General features: G+C 43.2%; 1 protein-coding gene across 5 annotated transcripts in view; it reads right to left on the reverse strand.

Annotated features, from left to right (window-relative positions):
* Nucleotides 1-19,915, reverse strand: part of HECTD4 (HECT domain E3 ubiquitin protein ligase 4) — a 130,235-nt gene extending 110,320 nt beyond the window's left edge. For all 5 annotated transcript variants that reach the window (XM_054997015.1, XM_054997013.1, XM_054997014.1 and 2 more), the window contains exon 1: nucleotides 19,731-19,915. In XM_054997015.1, coding sequence (XP_054852990.1) covers nucleotides 19,731-19,910 — 180 coding nt within the window. In that variant the 5' untranslated portion in view covers nucleotides 19,911-19,915. The remainder of the gene's footprint in view (nucleotides 1-19,730) is intronic.
* Nucleotides 19,916-23,385: the final 3,470 nt, after the last annotated feature.

Below are 23,385 nucleotides of genomic sequence, written 5' to 3' on the forward strand. Positions count from 1 at the left end.
ACTCCTCTGGATATACAGATCTGGAGAACAATGGCAAGGACAAGAGCGCCACCAAGTATGAGGTCTAAAATAGTACTAATTCCATTCATGCCACTATCCAAAGGTAAGTAGGTAGGTTTGGGGAAAGGGTTGGGCAGCGTCACCTCTGCCATCTTTAGGGCAGCTTGCTAATGAGACAGTTTGCAATATCCAAAAGAATTGTACCGCTAATTCTCTGAGCTCCAAAGGGATTATGGAACAGCATCCCCAGGGAGGGGTGCCTGGCGTCCTCACTGAAGAATCTTCAGGAGTCAGCTGAAGACATTTTTCTTTAGGACTGATTTTAACTTTATTTTCATATTTAATGGCAGTCCTAAACTGTGTTTTTAAACTGTGTTGTATTGATTTTATTATTATTATTATTTCATTTATATTGTAAGTAGCCTTGAGTTCCTGCAAGGTAGAACGTCTTAATAAATGTTTTAAATTAATAACTAGTTAAACGGCTTTAGGCTCATATCTGAACAGGGCCTTCTGCTGGCGCCACACTTTATATGGGCTAAATCAGCAGCTGCACGTACACATACATTCTGTGGGGGGAAACTAGTAAAGAGTCCAGTAGCAACTTTAAGACTAACCAACTTTATTGTAGCATAAGCTTTCAAGAACCACAGCTCTCTTCGTCAGATGTATTGTCAGCTTTCGAGAACCACAGCTCTTGAAAGTTTATACTACAAAAAAGCTGGTTAGTCTTAAAGGTGCTACTGGACTGTTTACTATTTTGCTACTACAGACTAACACAATGTACAATAATTACAATAAGATATCTTGTTTCTTCTGTCCAAGTCGTTATTGAATAATAACAATATCCAAAGGGAATACCATGAGGACCCACAATGGGGACTGAGCAATGTCCAAACGGAGAGTCACAGTATTAGAAGGGGGGTGACCCCAGTCCAAGTAGAGGAGAAATCCAAATGTGCCGACGGGATTATGCGTGCATATTATACAATTCCCATTTCGTATGGATCATACTTCTTCCTGGGCACAATTAATCCTGGACTGTAACAAAAGTATAAACTTATGAAAATTCCATAGAAAATCCATTAAAAAATTCCATTATACATATAAACACCGCATACTCACTGGTCACCATTTTACTAATTACTCCGATGTGGTCACCCCCCTTCTAATACTGTGACTCTCCGTTTGGACATTGCTCAGTCCCCATTGTGGGTCCTCATGGTATTCCCTTTGGATATTATTATTCAATAACGACTTGGACAGAAGAAACAAGAGATCTTATTGTAATTATTGTACATTGTATTTATTCATTTGCACTTTGCACTTTTGCACTAATACAGTGTTTATAAGAGAAAAAAAGAACTGATTGTTTATTGTATATTCCCGGACTCGTTGCTTACAGTTTCTACTATCCGGGCGTTTTCCTTTGTTGTGCTCACTACAGACTAACACGGCTAACTCCTCTGATTCTATGTGGTGGCCTCCACCTTACGGAATGGCCTACCTGAAGAGGTCAGGAAAGCTCCCACTCTCCTAGCTTTCTTCAAACTATGCAAAACCCAGTTATTCAACAGGGCTTTTAACTGAGATAGGAGAGATATACTGTAAAGAAGTAGTTTCAAAGGGATGCATTGGTAGAGAGATAGGGAGTGGGACTATAGACTATACTACTATGTACTGTCTGTTGCTGTAAGTATGATCTTACTGAGTAGTTTCTGCATTGTATATGTCAGGTTTAGAATTACTTATGCTCTGTTTCAGCTCCATATTAGATTTCTGTTTGTTTTCAAATCTTTGCAAAATTTGCATTCACATACTCTATTGCATTGTTTATTGAACACCCCAGCTCTTGATCATATTGACTTATACTGCATTATCTGCCTTGAGTCTCAGTGAGAAAGGCAGACTATAAATAATGAAAATGAATAAATATTGTACAGCAGATGTACCTGAGCAAGGCTGTACATGACAGGGCATTTTGGAAGTCATTAATTCACAGGGTCGCCATAAGTCGGAAGTGACTTAACAGCACACAAGACACAGATGCACTGCGCCACGCCAAGCCACTTTTGAAACAAGTTTCCTACGGAATTTGTGATAAAGCAGTGGGGATCTGCTGTTTAAAAAGAGACTCAAAGAGTGAACTGAATATGCACGAGCCTTTGGGCACCCCTAAAGAAACTCAATGGGTCCAAGCCATGCTGCAATTTTATGCCTCTTCTAAGTGGGCCAGAGCAGGTCCTCTAAACGCCTACCTGCTGCTGAAATTGTGAAGTGGATGTTGTTTGGGGCCTTATCAGAAGATTATCCCATGCAGGAAATAACAAGATTAGCTACTGTGAAAGAACTATCTAATGATGTGAGTGGCTGGTGGCAAGGTTCCCTCATAGTGAGATCTCCACAGTAAAACAAATCTATGCTTTATCTTGCTATGTCTATTGCGTGCACGTGCATATCTGTTTCAAGGGGGCCACGGTATGTTCTTGCTATACTTTGCAGAGAGTGATTGATTTTGAGCAAAAGCTTTTGAGTAACAATTGTCCAGTGGTTATGATGAAAGCAGAGCAACAGCTGAGTTATTCCACGCTACCTGATGAAGCTAGCAGAAAAGAATCAATGCATGCAAAAATATGTTGGAGGGGAGGAGAGAACGATACTTTTAGTAAGAAGCTTCAGAGCCACAAAGCCTCGAGTCTCAGTGAGAAAGGGGGACTATAAATGACATAAATACATTTTGAAAATAAGTCTGAGTACTCATGAAACCAAAGAAAGATGCCTATTGAAATGGAAAGGATGCCCTCTAGAGGAAAAGGGCAGCCCACCTCAAGCAGGACTCTGGAAGGAAAGCGTATAAATTTCCAAAGTAAGAACAGGCTTATGAGAGTAAACACATTGTCATGACTTTTGCAGGGAAAACAGAACGAGAAAGGAAGCCGACGAGGGAGCAGGAAGCAAGCCACCTGGCAGTGACCCGCCCCTACCTTAACACAGGATTTCAATCTATGCTTGCCTTTAAGTATCGGAATGGAATTTGCCTCTTTCCGTTTGAATCCCACCACAACAGGTTCCCAAATATTTCTGTTGTCAGACTGTCATGTTAGACTGTTATTAGGCAGTTGTTAGACTGTTGTTAGAATGTCATTCAACCCAGCACTGATCTGTGGCAAACCAAGTACATACCCTGATTGAGAACATAGATTGTGACTGCAAATACTGCTACTTAGCTAAATATTTTTGAAAATGGATAGAGAGGAAATTCAGCATGTTATGCCACTGGACTCCTACCTTTGTCTTCATCTCAGGTCTTGTTCTGTTACTCCCAGCTGTTTTTCTTGCCCTCAGCTATTCAAGTTTTAATTTCTGACCACTACTGCATTATCTTAACCTTTAATTAGCAAAAGCAAAGTCCATCTTAGGGCTCTTCTTCTGTTTTACAATAAAATTCTGCTTGAGTATAACACATTTCTTTGTGCTCAGTTTCTAGACTTAGGAAAAGTGATGAGGGGCAGAAAATTTCCCAATGCTACATTTTTCCGAGGAAAACTTTCCACCCCACATATGTAAATATAGCCTGTTTATCTATAGTTGTTAAGGCTGCTGGGCTGCAAATCCATCATGGCTGAATCCACATTACCTCCGCGCGTCCCGGTGTTACACTAAATGTTCACTAAACACCCGGAAGTATAGCGTCTTTCAAGCGCGATTTCTGAATCGCGCTAGAAAGACGCTATACTTCCGGGTGTTTAGCAAACATTTAGTGTAACACTGGGACGCGCAGACGTAATGTGGATTCAGCTCATGTTAGATGGACTAAATGTGGAACATGATCTAAGTTTTATATGTGGTGTATTTGAATTCTTTTGGTAAGGTTGTTTAAGTTTTGATAACATTATTTAAATATTTAATTTTTTAAAAATTGCATCAGAAAATTTTCCGATTCAAATTGCCCATAAAAGCCACATCACTACTTAGGAACACTGTTCAATAAGATCCCCTGAGTCAACACACGTTCAGGCGCTGCATTGTGACTAAGTTGGCCAATAATTTAAGTCTCAAACAAAATTCAGAACCAGGACTTACATGGCTTTGATCAAACATTAATGTGTTATTTAAATTACTTTCCCACATACATACTACAAGTAATAGGCAAACTACCAAGAGCAGGGAGAGGGAAAAGGAAGGGCTCTTCTTTAAATTGAACTCAGATCAGTAGTTTGAGTCAATCACAGTGCAAATCGGTTTTACAAGATCATTTCAGGAGCTCTGGTGGTTAATATAAATCCCACTAAAATATTCTTTGCCCGTGATATTTTTCCTCCTACCTCTTCAACCATGCTGTCACTAGAAAATGTCAGAAGTGTCCATTGGAGCCTCCAACATCTCCTGCAACAGCACAAGGTTCCTGAGCACATCTTTAAAAGCCCTCCTGACACACTGCTTCATCAACTGCCCTCTTGGACTACTTGCACAATTGAGCTGGTCTTACTCTTACGAATTTGTCTCAAGGACCCCTTGAGAGAATCTTGTTCAGAGATTCCCCCCAAACTCATAACACTTCCAGAGGAAGTGCATCTGACTACAAGTGAGCAGCCCACCACGTCTAGACTTGACCCTTGCCATTCATGGCTGTTGGTATCAAGCTGGGTTGGTTGAGTGGGTCCAGGAGGATAAAAATGCCTCTTTGCAGGAGGGTGCCTTTCTGACTGCCTTGAAAGATGTGGCCATGAGACACACACACACACCCCTAAAGAAGAAAAGAGTCCAGTAGCACCTTTAAGACTAACCAACTTTACTGTAGCATAAGCTTTTGAGAACCACAGTTCTCTTCGTCAGATGTATGCATGCATCTAAAAGGGCAGACCCGGCCAGGAGAAGAGGACAGAATGCAAAGAAACAAGGCTGTCAAGGGCAGGAAAAGGGAAGACATCCATGCAGCCAGCTTGCTCCAGGGGGAGAACAGAGACAGCCTTCAGAAAAGGCAAAAGGCACTAGGACGTGGCTGAGGGTAATGCCAGACAGAGCTGCTCCGAGCTGAGGCAGGCCCAGCAAGCAGACCCCAAACCTATGGAAGGTACTGTGGACTCACTTTAAAGAAATAGCAGTCTTTAGTTGTGAGTGACTTTTAATGAATGAGTTGATCTACTTATCTATACATTTTATACCAAGATGGCTACATGACACTCCTGGCATAAACATAATTTTCAAGTGCTAAAGGCAATCACAAAACCATACAGCGCTTCAGCCTCACGCCCATTCCCAATCGAGCAATTCATTACCACTTCTTTCAGTGCTATTCCAGTGGAAAAAATCCTCCTGTATCATTCTCCCAAATGGAAAATATTGAAAGTAAGAAATAGGGAATACTACTCAAAAAGGTACTGCTATATATTGTTTATGTGAACAAAGAAGCAGAGAGGGTACACACTCATCTTTCCCCCACCCCCCAAGAACTACTCTCAAAAACAGCACAGATCAGCTTTCCTTAATGACATTTATATGGCCCTCTTTATGGAGAACAAAGGGAGACTGTGTTTCAATAGATAAGTAACGGTGTGTCTCCTGTACGACCTCCTGAATAAGCCAATCCTACTTGATTTTGTTGACAAGAATGCAATCTCTAATTCTCTAGGCAATGGCAGAAAAGCTGGCAACAAACTTATATGTTATGCCAACTTCTGTTAGAACATGCAAGATTCCAAGCTACACAGAAGTCTATAAGTATGATGCTAAGTATGATGCTAAATGGAAACTTCTAGCAATTTACAAAGCTCTGCCAGAAAAATGTGAATTTCAATTTAATTCTGCATTTTAATTATGCTATGGATAAACAACTGCCTATCTCAGTTAAAATGGTGCCTTTTAGCATTTTATCAATTAGTACTTTTGTTAATTCTGAAGCCAATAAAGCTGCATTTGCTACCAACTCTCTTTGACTGGACTGTAACAAAGCAAATCCTTGGCAATAGCAATGCAGTACAATTAGTATTAGGTATTGTATTGTATGCAGCTTATAAAATGCTGTAGGCTAAAAAAGAAAGAAAAATCAAGTTTTACTGATTGATTGTGATATAAAAAGGGAGAGCGTAGGAGAAGCAAGCAAAGAACTTCTTGGGAATGATAAAAATGGATTTTTCTTCACAGGTATTGTGGGAATATACTTTTGGACAGGAGAAAAATGGATAGAATACAATTCACACGTGTGGACATCAGAGGAAAAATTATTATACAGAGACTGCGCTAATCAGGATCCCTCTTGCAACACAGAGAGCTCAGGAAATAAATCAGGAATGTAATTCTCTTCCCATACAGGAAGCCTAATTTTCTTCTAAAGGGCTTCCCTCTTTCTTAGTAGGGAGGGTCTGGGACTTAATCTGCCACCGCCGATGACTCTGGCATTAGCACAAGATCTGTCAAGTCACTGCTGATATATAGACCTGTATCACTGTGGATCAATGATTATAAATTATTTACTTTGATCTTAGCAGAAAGACATAAGTATGTTCTTAAAGACTTTATCCATGAGGATTAAATCGGTTTTCTACCCAAAAGACAGTTGAAAGACAATGTCAGAACTGTGTTGGATATAGTGGAACACTTGGATAAACATAATGAAAAACAAGCAGCTCTTAATTTTTTGTTTGCTGAAAAGGCCTTTGACAATTTGAACTGGGTTTTCCTGTTTGAAGTCTTAGAAAAGATGAATTTTGGGGAGAATTTTATAAAATGGATGAAATCAATTTATCCTTCAAAGAATGCCAAAATTATTGTTAATGGAGAATTATCTAAACCATGCGAGATTCAGAAAGGAACACATCAAGGTTCTCCGTTGTCACTGCTCCTTTTTATTTTGGTGTTGGAGGTTTTGAATAGAGACATAAGGCGGGATGAAAGGATCAAGGGTGTTAAAATTAAAAAAGAGTCATATAAATTAGGAGCCTTTGCAGATGACCTAGTTTTGATTCTGGAGGACCCGTTAGATGGAATTGAAATACCGATGGAGAAATTGGGTTTGGTGCTTTGGCAGGTTTTAAAATAAATGATCAAAGTATGGATATTAAATATCAGGAAGAGTTGATGAAAATAAGGTTGAAAAACGGGGATGAACTGTATGCTATTTCAAAACAATTATGTTAAGGCATGGAAAGAAATTTAAAAAGATATGTTAAGATGGGATGGAGTGCAGTTGTCCTTGTTGGGAAGAGTATCAGTTATTAAGATGAATGTTTTACCAAGAATGTTATTCCTCTTCTAGACAATACCTGTGTTAACTTCAGATGTACCATTTAAGCAGTGGCAAAAGGATATTTCAACATTTATATGGCAAGGGAAAAAACCAAGGGTCAAATATAAAATTATACAAGATGCGAAGGAGAGAGGCGGACTGGGTTTACCGGACTTGAAAGTGTATTATGCCTCTGTATGTCTAATGTGGATGAAGGAATGGATGCTTTTGAGAAGAGAGACTCTTGACATTGGAAGGTTATGACCTGAGATTTGGATGCCTATTTATGGTATGACAAAGTAAAGGTCAATGCAGACTTCAAAAATTATTATATTAGGAGGGCTATTTTGAGAATTTGGAATAAATATAAATTGAGACTAACATAGAAGATGCCACTTTGGATTTCAACAGAGGAAGCGTTCTACAGACGAGAAATGACTTTCAAACAGGGATGGCTGACTTATGGAGATTTAATAGCATTTTCACAAGAGGACTGCAAATTAAAGACAAGGGAGGAGGTAGTCGCGAAGGGTTATAAATGTCGATGGTTTGCATATGCTCGGCTTTTAGAAAGATTTAAATTAGATAAAAAATTATGGGGCTTTGAGCAGGAAAAGACAGAGTTTGAAAAAGAGATTTGTTCAAATGATGAACATGTTACTTCTGAAATGTGTAAGTTGTTACTGAAATTTGAAATGGAAGAAGAATCTGTGAAAGACTGTATGGCAAAATGGGCAAAAAAATGTGGGTATAATATAATGATGGACCAATGGGAATATATGTGGGTAAAGGGGCTTAAATTTACGTTGAGTGTTAGACTTAAATAATTTTTTTATAAAATGATGCATCGGTAGTATATGTCTCCTGACAGATTAGCCAAAATGAGCAAAGGTATGTCAAATAAGTGTTGGAAATGTGAGAAACAAGAAGGAACATTTTATCATCTCTAAAAAATGTTGGACCCAGATTCATATGGTAATACAAAAAATACTAAAGACTACTGTACAGTTTAAACCAGAAGCCTTTTTGCTGAGGCTAATAAACAGTTGGAAAATCACCATGGGATTTTATTTCTATACAAGATTACAGCAGCGAGGGTTTTGTACGCACAGAAATGGAAAAATACAGAATTACCTTCAACAGAGGACTGGACTATGAAAATGACAAGAATTAGCGGAGATGGTGATACAGCTTTGATCAGAGACAAAACATTGTCTATCTTTTTGGCTAACTGGAAACCCTTTATTGACTTTCTGCACGAAATGAGGAATAGTGACTTGATTTGTGGTTTTGATCATTAAGAAGATAATGGGGGATATAAAACAAATAGAAAGGAGGCAGTAGTGGAAAAGAAAATTTTGGAGAGATTGTAACTTTGTTAAAATAAGACAAGTGTTGTAGAGAAGAATGGAAATGAAATGGAAATTGTTCTTTTTCTTTTCTAAGTTTCAAGTTCTGTTTTCTTTTCCTCTTTTTTTTCTCTTCTCTTGCTTGTAAGCTTTTTTTTCTTTTCTTTTTTTACTTTTTCTTTATTCTTGTTTTCTGCCCTTTCTATGGGCTTTTATTTCTATTAATAAAATAAAAATAACTTTGAAAAAAAGAAGAAAGTGGCCTAAACAGATTCTACAGGCATTAAGGGTTATTTGTAATGATTCATTTATTTTAATTAGTTAGAAGTTTCACCTAAGGAGAGCTGGTGTGGAGCAGCAGACAGCATTCGTTTTAGAAGCTCTGGTTTCAAACCACACTCTACCACAGATATTACAAGGCCTTGGCGAAGAAGTTCTCTTTCAGTCTTCATTTAGTATTTGTAAAAAAATAAACATTCTTGGGACTAATCTAAACCTTCTGCAGCCTTATCAGCACATCTTATACCTCTGCAGCCTCAGATATGCATGAAGGTGCAGCCACCATCTTCCACATCAACACAGCAGAAATATCAAGAATGCATTCGGCTTGCCAATGAATCGGTACAGTTTTAGCGCCTTATTAATTATTTATATTTTCGAACAGGCGCTGCATCTGAACCAAGCCACTGAATTTAAGTAGAACCCTTTAAGTCAGCAAGTCATAAATGCTGAATCCAATATGGAATTACCATGACACACTATTTTATTCTGAGCATATGCCAAACAAAGATATTTTTAAAAAATACATGCAGAATAATTTAAGTCTACTCTCAACCTAACCTGGGAAGAACCAGAAATGTACTAAGAGGTTTATTTTTAGCCAAGTTTATAAGAAACATGGTTCCCAACACACATACACACACACCAATAATGCATATTTGAAGCCATCACTAAGCAGCTAAAAAAAATTGAGATGTTCTTGGACAGTGCAGGGTATTCCCCGTTCCCTTCTTTTCCCTCTAGACCGAGACAGCCATCTTTCTAAATAAAAAATGCCTTAGCACAAAAACAAACAAACCCAAATTTTGGTCTGACCAATCTGAGGTGTGCCACTGTTTTTACATTTTGCTGTTTTTCAGCATCAGAGGTGAATTCTGTTCAGGCGCCAGAAGAGTCTCTGCGGAGCACTGGCAAATTCCCAAGCCCAGCATGGAACGAGGAGACTCAGCCCAGATATTGGAGTAACCTAAACAAAACAAGCTGGCAATCAACTGGAGCAAGTGCTAAAAGGACAATGACATGCGTACACGGGACAGAGGACTTGGGAGAAAAACAAAGGTTCAGATATAAAGAACTATGGGCTTATGTGAACCCAGTGGGATTTTACACTTTTTCTTCACTAGAATAGCGCACAGTCCAAAAAACTGTTTTAACACTCTCAAAGTAGTTTGCCAAGCATCAAGAAGGGCTACAGTTCCAAGAAACCCAAGTCATTAACTCCTTGGGATGCACAGAACTAGTTATGTGATTGTCTGGATCCAGGTAAAAAACTGCGGTCACTAATCTACAAAGCTGAGCTCAAATTACTCTGATACTTTATTAATAATACAGGTAATAGGGCTGTAGTGTAAGAGGCACAGGGATATAGACTGTAGACTATAAATACTGGCTGGTGCCTACTGGATAGATCCACATTATTTAATATATATCCATCTGCCTGTGTTTTGTCTCAGCATTGCTTTTCAGCTCAGTATTCAGATTTCTGCTTGTTTTCAAATTTCTGCTATCTTTTACCCTATTCTACTTATTGAATGTCCCAGCTGTTGATTGCATTGATTTATACTATGTTATTCCCCTTGACTCTCAGTGAGAAAGGCAGACTATAAACAACGTAAAATAAAAATTTACTATCAAACGTAACAATACAATACACTGAAAAGCCAGTGCAAGGGAGCAGATGCAGTAGATGTAGACCCAGGATACCCATGAAGCTTATGCGGGAGGAAGGGCTGCTGACATTCAGGTGGCACCTGGCGATCTCCCAGAATTACAACTGATCTCCAGGCCGTAGAGACCAGTTCCTCTGAAGAAAATGGCTGCTTTGGAAGGTAGACTCCATGGCATTATACACGGCTAAGGTCCCTCCCCTCCCCATCCGTGCTCTCTCCAGACTCTATCCCCCCCACCCCCGCAATTTCCAGGAATTGCCCAACCTGGAGCTAGCAACCCTAACTGGGGAGGGGAGATGTGAGAGATGAGTCAAGCCTGCCCTACCTCAGATGGTTGTTAGGAGGATAATATGGGAGGAGGGAGAGGAGACAGCCACATACACTAACAAGAAGAAATGACAGAATGTAAATAGCTTCATTGTATTTATCATATAATATTTGCTGTTAGATTATTTTAGATATTTTCCAAAAACTTTATATATGTCACTTTAAAATTCCTTGGTTTAGCAGCTTGCAACTGCCTTATGCCTTTTGCAACGATCAAGTCATCCACGTCTTCAGTTGAGTTTCCATTCGAACTTTGCCCTGAGCATTGTTTCAAATGAATCACTCCCTGATTTGCCCAAGAGCATTCCTGCACGTGGCTGGATCTGTCTGCGTGGGGTGCTCTGCCATTTGGCACCTATAAATTAGATCTTAATGAAATAATGGATGGTTTGACACGCTGCACCCAAAGAAACGGATGTGAATGAGGCCAGCCAAAAAATCATCACATCCTCCCTATATATCACACATGACTAGCAAAGTGAATCACCGAGAGGAGGCTTCAGAGAATGCAGTCACCCTGGTTAGTGGCACAAGTAGCTACATCTTCTAGGGCTTCTGGTTACCATCTTCTAGTTGTTCCCACATTTTAGGTGGTCCAGCCAGCATGTACTAGATAGTTATTAACCTCCTGCTAAGGATGGAAGGCTTTCTGGAAACACCACCAGGGCTGCTTCTACCGCAGGGTGATTGACCATGGAGGTCTGGTTGCTGCTAATGCCATTCTGTGTGAAATTGCTCTTGCAATGGACATTCCAGACAGCTGAGGGTAATCTGTTTTCTTTCCATTTTTAGCAGTGGTTTCCCATTTGCACTTGACTTTCATTGAAGCCCCTCCCCTGTGTTCTCATGTGACCCTCAGGATTCTCCACCCACCGTTTTAATTTTTTTTTTAAGTCTGAGAAGCATAGGTAATGCAGTGCAGCATAGAAATAACGCACCTTTAAAAAAATTAATTCCTCCTATTCAATCCCCTCCCCTCTGTCTAAAAGGCAGGCAGTTCTCTTATGTTATGCTCATAGATGTCAGGGACTGATCCCTCGCAGTCGTTACCAAATGAAAAAAGTAACTGACCAACACGTCAAAATCCTACAATTGCCTTCTTCAAACACAAGAAACTGCTCTTACTGATAGCATTCTTCCCAGAAAGTACCTTTTTTAAAAACAAGTGTAGCAGATTTTTTGTGTGTGGAAAAAACAAGCAATTAAAGATATGTGCGCAAACAGAGGACAGCATCACGTGGAAACATGGGGGGAACCCACAGCAGTTGGGGGGCTGAAACGTAGAAAGTCCCTGGCATGGACGCAGTCCAGATCTCCCAACTAGAAATAGTAGTGCCAAGAGACAAATATGGCAGCTCTGGACGGACAATTTATTTATTAAAATCATTTTGATGCCATAGGATGCCCAAGGTGGCAAGCATCAAAGCAATGAAAGATTTCAACATTAAAACATCTATTTTGCATGGTTTTAATATTGGAACTGTAATCACCTTGAGCTACAAGACAGGGTTTAAAACAATTTCATAAAAACATATAAACACTCTCACACACTTAATACTACAATCAGAGAGGTGGGCCAATAACAGTTATTGGGGTACGCCAAATGAATCAAAAGTATTCACCTGCTGGTGGGAGACAATGATATAAGGTGACAAATGAACCTCCATGTGGAGGAATTTCCAGTGTTTTGGTGACCTGATCGTTGGCCTTTTCTTGCTACCCATCTAACCTCATATAGTGGGGGCAACTAATGCTGGGCCGCTGAGGTGACTGGACTGGACACATAGGTCCATCTAAGTGCTCCATCTCTTCTAGTCTCTATGGTACCTGAACCAAGAGTCTAGGGATGGAATGCCTAGAGCATCCACACAAGTGTAGTCAGTTTCAATGGCTGATGCACACCTCCTCAGTCTATACCCAGCCCAGGAAGAGATAAAAGGCAAGGCAGCTGGCTCTAAATTTCCCTGGCTGGTGGGCTTGCCATGGCCAGGCAGCTCTGCACCATCACCTGCCCAGTAGGCACAGACAGTGGCCTGAGCACCTCCTCCATGCATCCCCAGAGGGGCTCTGTGCTGTATCTCTGCCAAGTCACTATGCATCAGCAAACACCTCCTAGGACACAGTCTTTCTCCATAGTGGCTCCCACCTTGTGAAATGGGCTTCCCCAAGAGGTAAGAGGGCATTGCCTTTACAAGTGTTTAACAGGTACTATAAGGCCTTTTACCTAAGAAGACTTTTAGAGTGGGATTTAAGCTGCAGGCATTTTCTTCGAGACAGGCGTTAGTTTTATGCTATTTTGCGTGGTATTAATATTGGAACTGTAATCATCTTGAGCTACGAGACAGGGTTTAAAACAATAAAAGTAACTTCTAAGCACAGGACACTCTTCCAAGGACTTGTTTTCATGATGCTGATGTCTCCAGGTAAATATAATTTGATGGGTTTGATTATTAGAATGAACTAACAATTCAGTCACTTTAAAGAGCTGGCCTTCTTATAGCTCTGCGTGTGTAAGCAGGGTACTTGTTCTCTTCCTCACAGTTTTTCATCTCTGGTAATGACGCATACAATCACAAGGACCAGGGCAATCTGTGTCAATTAGATAGCTACCTTCCATTTTTAAGGCCACCAAAAATGTAGTGGCGGCAGGAATTCTTGAGTACATGGTAGCTCCAACGCACATATAAAGCTTCTGCATGAACAATATTCAAGTCCAGTAGCAGCTTAAAGACCCACAAGATTTCCAGGGCATGCGCTCATGAGAGTCCAGCTCCCTTCATCAGGTACAAGTAGGAAGGGAATGTGACTCTTGTCAAAGGGAACTTTTACTCTTGTAAGTTTCTACCCTGGAAATCTTGTTGGTCAAATTTCAAGTGCTCCTGGACTCAAATCTTGCTCTTCTATTGCAGACCAACACAGCTACCCACATTTAACTATCTGCATGAACTATTATTTCCTTGTGCACAATAACAGGAGCAGCTTTGCGTGTACAGTGCTATCTATCCACATGACTGAAAGGAACAGGTCAGTTCTTTCTTTCGAAAGGGTACCATGAGCAGATTTGAGCACCTGAAGAGTTGTGTAGGACTGGTAAAATATCCAATAAATAGGCAAGCGAGACAGGAAGATACAAAAAGGTCAAAGCAAAGACAACACCCACATGGGACAGCAATGAATCCCAGACCTGTTCCTCAAAAAGGTGAGTTACAATCAGATCTGCCAAACCTGTCTCAGTGGGAACTAAGCCTATTGCTCATAGGAAAAACATGGTGGCCAACATTAGAACATCCATGGCTGATGCTACTGGGAGTATCATGTGCTCAATGACCCTTGAACAGCAAGCCAAAGGTGATGGCCCACTCGATAACCGGAGTAATGCTGTAAGAGGAGCAAGTCACCAAACACTGCAACTGACTAGGTATGAACACATTAGAAAAGAATCCAAGAGTACCATATACTGGTGTCTATACTTTACTTACGGAATAAACAAGAGGTAGTAGGTATGTTTTTTAGGTTTTGCTTTATATACATGTCAGCTTTGTCTTAAAAAACCCTGCTAGCAACATACATTTTTGAAGGACACAACAAACACGCTCTTTCGTAAGCGAATACTTAGAAAATACACATTATTTTACAAAACTACTTGTAGGCCAACGGAAGATCTTCAACTAGTCCAATATATCATTAATGCACCTGAGATTATGGCTGAGAGTTCCTCATTTCGCAACACTGATTAAGAAATCAAGGACTCGACACACTGCCTCTCTCCCTCTTGCTTCATGATAACCCCACCACTACCCTGCTGTAGTTTACTCAAGCTATGGCTTTAACCTTTGGTTATGAGAGCAACCCTGAAGAGGACTGCTGCAGACAGAACATTACACTGTGGTTTAAAAAACATGGAAAGGGTGGGGTGGGGGGGATTTCATACCTGGGAGAAAAGAAGGGAACAAACAACAAAGATCAGGAATGTTTACATCTCCACTGAGCCCAAGATAGACAGAGCTCATCTTGGCACTCAGACCCACACTGGCACTGATAGGCTACCCAACTCAGATAGGTGGGCATGGGGAGTGGTCTTACATTAAGTGGGGGGACAGCTAATCACTTTCATCTCTATAATTCTATAGCTTCATGATGAAACAGGTTATGAGGTCATTGCTGCAGATACTGCAGCTCAAGTTGTACCAAAGTGGACCTCTGGGATCAAGTTATAAAGTAATATAGAAGCAGGTTGGCTTTAACAGTCTATGAACACAACGTAACCCCATTTTAAATGGCTATTCCATGCTCAGAATTGTTGGGCTTTAAAGAAACACGCGTGTTTCTTCATTTTAAGAAATCATACCTGTTTGACTCTCTGCTGCTTATTACTAACTACTCCATTTAGTTCTTTTACTATTCATTTTATATATCATCATCTAACTTTTATCTCAGTGCACTACTGACACACACTTTGGCAAGCTCTTGGGAGCACTTCCCCATTACATTGGTCATAATTAACAGGGGTTCTTTGCAAGCCTGCCCCAGCAACTATGGCATGAAAATTATTTTTAAAAGAATAATAAGGATCTTGAGAAATTCATTTACTAGAAAAAGGAAGAGAGCGTTCTGAAGGTTTTTCACATTTGAAAACAAAGCAGACTTTTTGCACATATGGTGACAGAAATAAACACTACACACTTCAGAAAAATGTACACAAATGCAGCATCATACAAGCTACCCAGCTGTGGTAGTACGAAGAAGCACGGGGGTCTCTGACTGGTGTTGTTTGTGTAGCTATGAATTTCAAGGGAAGAAAAGGTAGTGGAGCAATTTTACTCAGGGAGGAAGGTAAAAGTATGAGTTAACGGAATACAGATGACTCATATCATTATGGCATCAGTGCAGATATAAAGAATTTATAAATAATAAAATTAGCGATGCCCTAGGCAGGAACTAAGTTCTCATACTGCCCATCAATACACAACTTCCCTATAGGGAAAACCATGGCTCCCTAGATGGTTTTAAGTTGGGGAAATGATACAAAATGAAAGCCCCCCTCCTCAAGTACCTATGCACCATGATCCAAACAGGGCCGCAATGACCTGAGAAATAAGTTTCAAAAATTGCTTGGAGATCCAAACACAGAACTCCCACGGCATGCCTGGTATGATAGGAGCCAGAGTGGAACTAGGGACTGCAATGTGAGGTTAGGCCCTCAGTTGCAATCAATTTAGAAATTCAGGGCCAAACCAGATGCGATGACCCATGAACAAATCTCCTTCTTAAAAAAACAACCACCAATAAATTGCAGTCACAGAGAAACCAATCTGGATCAGGGCCGTGATGCAAGGGGGAAAACTTTTAACCGTTTCTCCCCAGGCAATTTTCCTACTCTCCTGCAATTTGTTAAATGGCCATTGCACAAGGTGGGAGCCACGAAAGAGAATGCAGCTGTCGAACTTACACTGCATAGTGGCGCCTTCAGAAGGCTTCGCTCAAATGAGCAAAGCTCTCGCAGAGCATAGCAGGAGAGGTGGTCCCGCAGATATGCAAGCCCAAAGAAGGGCTTTGCACAGAACCGGTTCCTTGAACTGAACCCAATAACTGTAGTGCAGGAATATTTTGGAGTTTTCTTTAACTGACCATGAAAGGATACTTCTTTGGCATGCTTCATATTGTACCTGGGAACTTCAGTTTATTTAAACATACCTGGTTAGAGTATTTTTTATGTTTATTTCTATGTATGTTACTTATAGTCCGCCTTTCTCACTGAGATTCAAGGCAGATTACACAACTTGAGTTAGTAAATTAATTTCAAGTGAATTTCAATAAGCAATGTAATAGGGTGTATAAAAGCAAATTTGCATGATTTAAAACAAGGAGAAAGCCAATAGAGCTCAAGAAATGCTGAAACAGCGCATAAGCAATTCTAAGAGTGACATATTAAATAACATAGAACTAACCAGTAGGATCATAGTTGAAGCAACACATTGTACATAGTAGCACATAGCAGAGTCTATGGTCCCTATCTCTTTGACACCATGTCCTTACCCTACAGCCCTCCTATCCGAGTATTTTTTCTACTCTGTCTTGGATCCTTGCTAATGCTATGTCTTTTAAACTTGTATCTGTTTACCATATGCTATTGTATTAAAATGTACTTGATACTGATTGTATTAACCTCATACAGTGTAATCCGCCTTGAGTCTCAGTGAGAAAGGCGGACTATAAATGATGTAAATAAATAAATAAATAAATAATAAAAGGCCCTCTTTTTGCATTAAAGTCAGGAGAGTGGGAGCTTTCCTGAACTCTTCAGGTAGTTCTACCACAGGTATGGGCAGCTGCTGATTATGTCCAAGTGCCAGATGGCACCTACAGAAGGCCCTGTTCAGATGAGTGAAGATGCCACGGTGGAACGTAGCGAGAGAGACTGTCCCCGAGATATCCCGATTCTAACTGAAGGGCTAGGTATTAGCACTGGCCACATTTGGAGCCAGGGTGGACTCAGCCCATGTTCTGGTAGGCCATTTGCTGGTGGAATCTTGCACTAGAGTTACGGTTATTTTAAGAACTTGTGTTTTTTTCTAATTACTTTTTTAAAAAGTTTTAAAATGAATAAATAAATAGGGCTTCTTTTCATAAGATGGGCAGGAAACCTTGGCAAGCTTGTTGAGGCATCTGTTGATGAAGGAAGTCTGCCTAAGCTGATCACTTTCAACGATATGGCTGGTGGGAACACGGGGATGGCGCTCCATTAGTGTTGAGCCGCATGCAACTTAACCCTCATTGTTGTATGAGCTGGGAGGATGTTGTTGGGGCTCAGCACCCCTTGACAAGATTCTGCACAGGAAACATGTTCTTGACACTCCTTTGCTAAATGGCACTTCCTCTTCAAAAACGAGTTGCGAGATAAAAACAAAATGTCACTCTCCTTTCATATTTGTAAATGGTCCCGTACATCCATTTCCATCAGCAGAGAGCAATTTTAGGTCCTGTTGAGAAATAGGTCATTTTCCATGGCCAGCACATGTAGAGCACTGCTATGAATTTGCCCAGACCACATTACGAGGAATGTAACAACATACATTGCAGAACTAAGGGATTCAGCTTCATCACACAAGTTGTACTGGTAGAAACCGTGGACCACAAGACCAATGAATCATTACATTCTTCACTCCCCCAGACACAGCAGATAAGTCACTCTTCACAAAAGGCAGCCCCTGCATTACTGGGGGAAAAGCATTTTAAAAAACTACCAACCTGCAATGTTCTATTTAATATTTATTTAACCTAAACAATACTTAGGCTATTTCCTATAGTAAAAAAAAAAACCTGTTAGGGAACAATCATCCCCGTTTTCATCATATTAAACTATGGAAGTTTCCCAAACAAGGAATTGACACTGTGTCACCAGAATCCAGCTATCACATTGTCTGGGCTGCTAGCTACTAAAGCAGGGTCTTTTGGCAAGAACGCAACCTGCCTCTACCCTCGAAATGAACACAGGTGACTGAACATAATCATTCAATGCAGCGCTTGCTGAACCATCCCCATTCGGCTCACGCCACCCAGTTTCTGACAAAGAACCTGTGTCACTGCAAGCCACACTGTCGGGGGAGAGGGCGGGGTGACAGAGGGAGGGGCAGGAGGAGGGGGAAAGATGCAGACCATGGAAGAGATGCAAGCAGAAATTACTGACAGCAAAAGTACATATTTTAATCACAACACAGGCATACATTTATCCATCTACTGCTGCTTCCATTTACAGGAGGAGAATGAGAGGGGGGGGAATCACAGCTGTTCCTTATGGCCTTACAGTAACCATGATAACAAGAGCCTGTATGCTTAAGCACACTTCTGAACCCTTGGCACATTTCAACGGTAAAAACAAAGAGCTATAAGTTACTAAGCAATAATAATAATAGTCCTATATAATTAAGATCATAAAGTTATCAGTATAATCAATGCTTCTCAAAACCCCTTGCCGGAAGAGAAAGACAGCCAGGGGTTTTACCCTTCCGAGTTTAAAAACCAAGGAGGCTTCAGTTTCTCTTCCTGCCTCATCTACTAAATCACCTTTGCACCATCATTTGAACAAACATAGGTGTGGACAGACCTCTTAGGATGGGTGTTCATGCTCTGATTACTCTTTGTGCCTGCCAACTCCCCCCTTCCCCAAATATTCTGAATCTGGTGGGCAGAGACCTTCGGGGGGGGGGAGGATCAGGGAGTTCTCTTCTCCCCAGCGAATCACCAGCCACCTCTTATTGATTCCCCACTCGACACACCCAGCCCCCCCTCTTCCCTCGGTCTCCATGATCCGCTCCTGGCAGCCCATCCGCCACCCCTCGGCCTCCTCTACCTTCACAGTCCTTCCTCAAGGTCTTGCCACCTTCACCGCTTTGGAGTCCCCCCTGCGTGCCCCCATCTTCCAAGCACCCCCACCTTTGCTCCAAGCCCCTGCCCTCCTCCCTTCCCACACTCCCCCTCTGGGACCTCCGCCCCCTCCCCTCGCCACCCCCTCCCCTCTGGCATAGCCCCCCCCCCCCCGCTGCCACATCACCCCGTCCTCGAGGCTTTTCAGCCCCACTCCTGGCAACATGATGCTGCCTTTGGTTCCTTCGCCCTCCTGCCACCTCCGGGCTTCATCTGAGGGTGACCCCAGGTCCCCCCCCCCGGCTTCTGGCCTTTCCCGACCTCTTGTCCAGAGCATCCTTCCCCTCTCTCCCCCCTCTCTGGCGCCCCCCAACCGTCCCCCATGGCCTGATCCAGACGCCCTCGGCTCCCATCGCCCCCCTGCGACGCCTCCCCCTCCCCTCTTATCACAGAAGCCGAAGGGGGAGGAAGAGGAGGACGAAGACGAGGAAGGCCGCCTCCCCCCCCCCCCCTCACCTCCAGCTCGGTGTCTCCGGGCTCGGCCACGCCGATGATCTCGCTGGGCAGCTCGGCCAGGTCCGTGACCCGGATCAGCCCGTCGTGGAGGAAGATGGTCTCCTCCTTCACCGACAGCCACTGCGCCGAGTCGGCGGCGGCGGCGCCGGCCGAGCTGCAGGCGCCCGCCGGGGACCCCATGGAGGGGCTGGCAGCGGCGGCGGCGGCCCCGAGAGGCGAGCCTGAGGCGGCGGCGGCGGCGGCGTTGACAGCTGCACCTGCCGCCCGGCGGCCCAGCAGAGGGAGGGACGCGGAGGGAGGCGAGGCGGATCCCGTCACCCCCCCCACCATGGCGGGGCGGAGCCAAGCGGCGCCGCCTCCTCCGCCCCCACCAACGGGAACCGGCGCGGGAGAGGAGCGCAGCAGGCAGGCGCCGGGACGCCCTCCGCCCCTCGCCTCGCCTCACGCCCGCCCGGCCGCCCGCCTCGCCCCCCTCACAGCCCGCGGGCCGCGCGACGCCATGTTGGGGGAGGCCAGCCGAGGGGAGGGCAGGGGGGAGCGCCCGGCATGCACTGCGCGGCGGCGGCGGCGGCGCGCCTCGGTCCGCGGCGGCCTGGCTCGCTCGCGCGGGCGCGCACCGGCCTTCTCCGCCGCCTGGCCGCCAGGGGGAGGCAGGCCGAGGCAGGCGCGGGGCGGGGCCGCCGTTGCCAGGGCGCCTCTCACGGGCCACCGCGGCCCACGCCCCGCCCACGCCGCCCCTGGCCCCGCCCCTCCGTGCCTCTGGGGAGGGGCCCTCGCTGAAGGAAGAGCGGGCCGTCTCCTCGCCTCTCTATTTATTATTATCATTATCATGCTTGGGATTTTTAGTCCCTCACCAACTCGGATTTTATTCAAGACTCTAGGAGTCAGTGAGGGAATCATCATCATCATCATCATCATCATCATTTTGCGCGGGAAGAGGGCTGTCCCGTCCCTCGTCACAATCCCAAGAACTGATCTGCCCTGTTTTTGCATTCCTCCTTCAGAGTCGCGCACGCCCTCCTCGCGTTTCCACACATCCACCACCCCCAGTCTTCTGGGGACTTCGGACCTCCCTTCAGGACAATCCCTCACCCCCCCCACACACACACAAATGATGGTTCTTGAAAGCCCCCCCCCTTTTCCCCCCACCTTTTTGCCCATATACACCATTAGACCTTGTAAGGAGGTCCTTTCAGGCGGGCCAGCAGGATTAGTGCCAAGCAAATGAATATGAAGTGTTTGTGCCACAAATTGTATTCGGGCTTGTTTATTGAGGTGCATATGTTGTATTTGACAGAGTATATACGCAGTCTCTTGTAGAACATTGAATCGGGAGCTGACATAGTTCAGGGGGCATCTCCAGTTAAGCCTCGGGGGAGTTGCTGCCATTCAGGGTAGAGAGTACCAATGTAGTATGTGGCAACCTGTGTGTTCCTATCAAAATTCAATCCTATAAAAGTTCAATCAACAAAAAGTCCTGTGTGACACATTAAAGAACAGATAGCATATGATATACATTTTTGTAGGCCAGATCCCACTTCATTGTGGCCACTTACATGTCCACCCTGTGTGCACAGAGAAAAAGGGAATAATTGTCCCTCAAATGTGAAGCAATAAATAATCTGTTCCAACACATTGTCCAATTTGCCTCTCAGCTGCTTTTAAAAAAAATATTTCCATGTGTGAACAGGAAAGTTTTGAGTATGGATGGCAGAAGCTTGCATGAAAATTGTTGCTCAGCCTTGAAGCACTGTGGATTCCCTGGAGCATCTTTGCTGGTCCCTCAATGCTTTTTTGAATGTGAGAGCGTTGTAATGTGTTTTGTACATTGGCTAGGAAAGAGCTACTTTAGGCATCCCCCATTTAAATTCATTACATAACATATTAGTTACTTCTCCATGCATTATATTCGAAGTAGCTTATAAAAAAATCAGTAAAACAGGGCAATCCAGTAACATCAATTAAACAGCATCAGTACTTTAAAAGCTGCATTAAAAGGAGAGATCTTGAAGGACGTCGTACTCCCCACTTTCAATGGATTTCCTCTGACCCTTGCAGACTCAGTTAAGAGTGTAGGGGTTATACTGGATCCAGTGCTACTACTAGAAAAGCAAGTTAAGGCAGCTGCAAAAAAATGCTTTCTACAACGTCAAGCTAGCCTGGAAGATGGCTTCTTACCTTGACCTGGCTGACCTGGCCACGTGGATCCATGCTATGGTAACATCAAGACTTGACTATTGTAATGCACTATATGTAGGTTTCCTATCTAAATCAACTAGGAGATTCCAATTGGTGCAAAATATAATGGCTCAGCTGTTATCAGGAGTGACCAGGAGGAATATCACTCCCATCCTGCAGTCACTTCATTGGCTACCTATCAATTACTGTGCTCAGTTCAAGCTATTGGTTATCACGTACTAGGGTTGCCAGCTCACAGTTGGGAAATTCCTGGAGATCTGGGGGGGGGGGGACCTGGAGAAACCTGGAGAAAGAGGGGTTTGGGGACGAAAAGGACCTTGGCATGGCATAATTCCATAGAGTCCACCCCCAAAAGTTGCCATTTTCTCCAGGTGAACTGAGATCTGTGGCCTGGAGACCAGCTGTAATTCCAGGGAATCTCCAGCTACTACCTGGAGGCTGGCAACCCTATCGCATACAAAGCTCTACATGGCCTTGGTGCAGCATACCTACAGGACCGCCTCCCTCCCTATGTTCGTCCACGGCAGCTTGGCTCATCTGAACAGGGTTTCCTGCAGGTGCCATCCTGCACATGGGCAAAATCAACACCTGCCCATATACAAGCATTCTCTGTGGTGGCCCCTACCCTGTGGAACAGCTTGCCTCAGGAGGTCAGGAGAGCCCCCACCCTCCCGGCTTTCCACAAATGATGCAAAACCGAATCATTCAAAAAGGCTTTTTAACTCAGATAGGAAGGCTGTAAGGAGGGGGATATAGGGAGGGTGTATTGGATTCTTGTATTGGATTCTTGCTCTGTATTGGATTCTTGCTAATGCTTGTACTTGTATTTATTTACTCTATGGGATTGTTTATGGAAATGTCCTTGATACTGATTGTATCTCACACTATGTAATCCACCTTGAGTCTCAGTGAGAAAGGCAGACTATGAATTTACGTAAATAAAATAAAATACAGTAAGGCTAAGCAGTAGATACAGCCTAGCATACCAAATATGTCACTATGAAGGCCAACATCTGGGGGAAGAACTTTCCATTGTCAAGGTGCTAGCACTGAAAAAGCCCAGTCTCTAGTTGCCGCCTGACCTGCAGCTCCCATTAGAAGGTAGGGAGTATACAGTGCAGGAACTGAGATGCTATTTTTGGCAGGCATGACAGGCTGAGTAGCAATTAGCATTTAAGTCACAATGGCTCAATTCTGACATCATGTGAGAACTCTGGGGTTCAGGAAGCAATTTTCTCCAGGCCAATTTGGCCAGGGACCCTGGAGGGGTTTTTTTGCCATCTTCTGGGCATGGAGTGCAGAGGTCACTGGCAGTATGGGGTAGGTAGTTGTGAATTTCCTGCACTGTGCAGGGAGTGGACTAGATGACCCTGAAGGTCCCTTCCAACTATGATTCTATGATTCCAGTATAGTTATAGAGGCTTATCTATGGTTTGGCATGGTAGTTGACTGGTTT

The sequence above is a fragment of the Eublepharis macularius genome, chromosome 13 (assembly GCF_028583425.1).
Source record: "Eublepharis macularius isolate TG4126 chromosome 13, MPM_Emac_v1.0, whole genome shotgun sequence".
Lineage (NCBI taxonomy): Eukaryota > Metazoa > Chordata > Lepidosauria > Squamata > Eublepharidae > Eublepharis > Eublepharis macularius.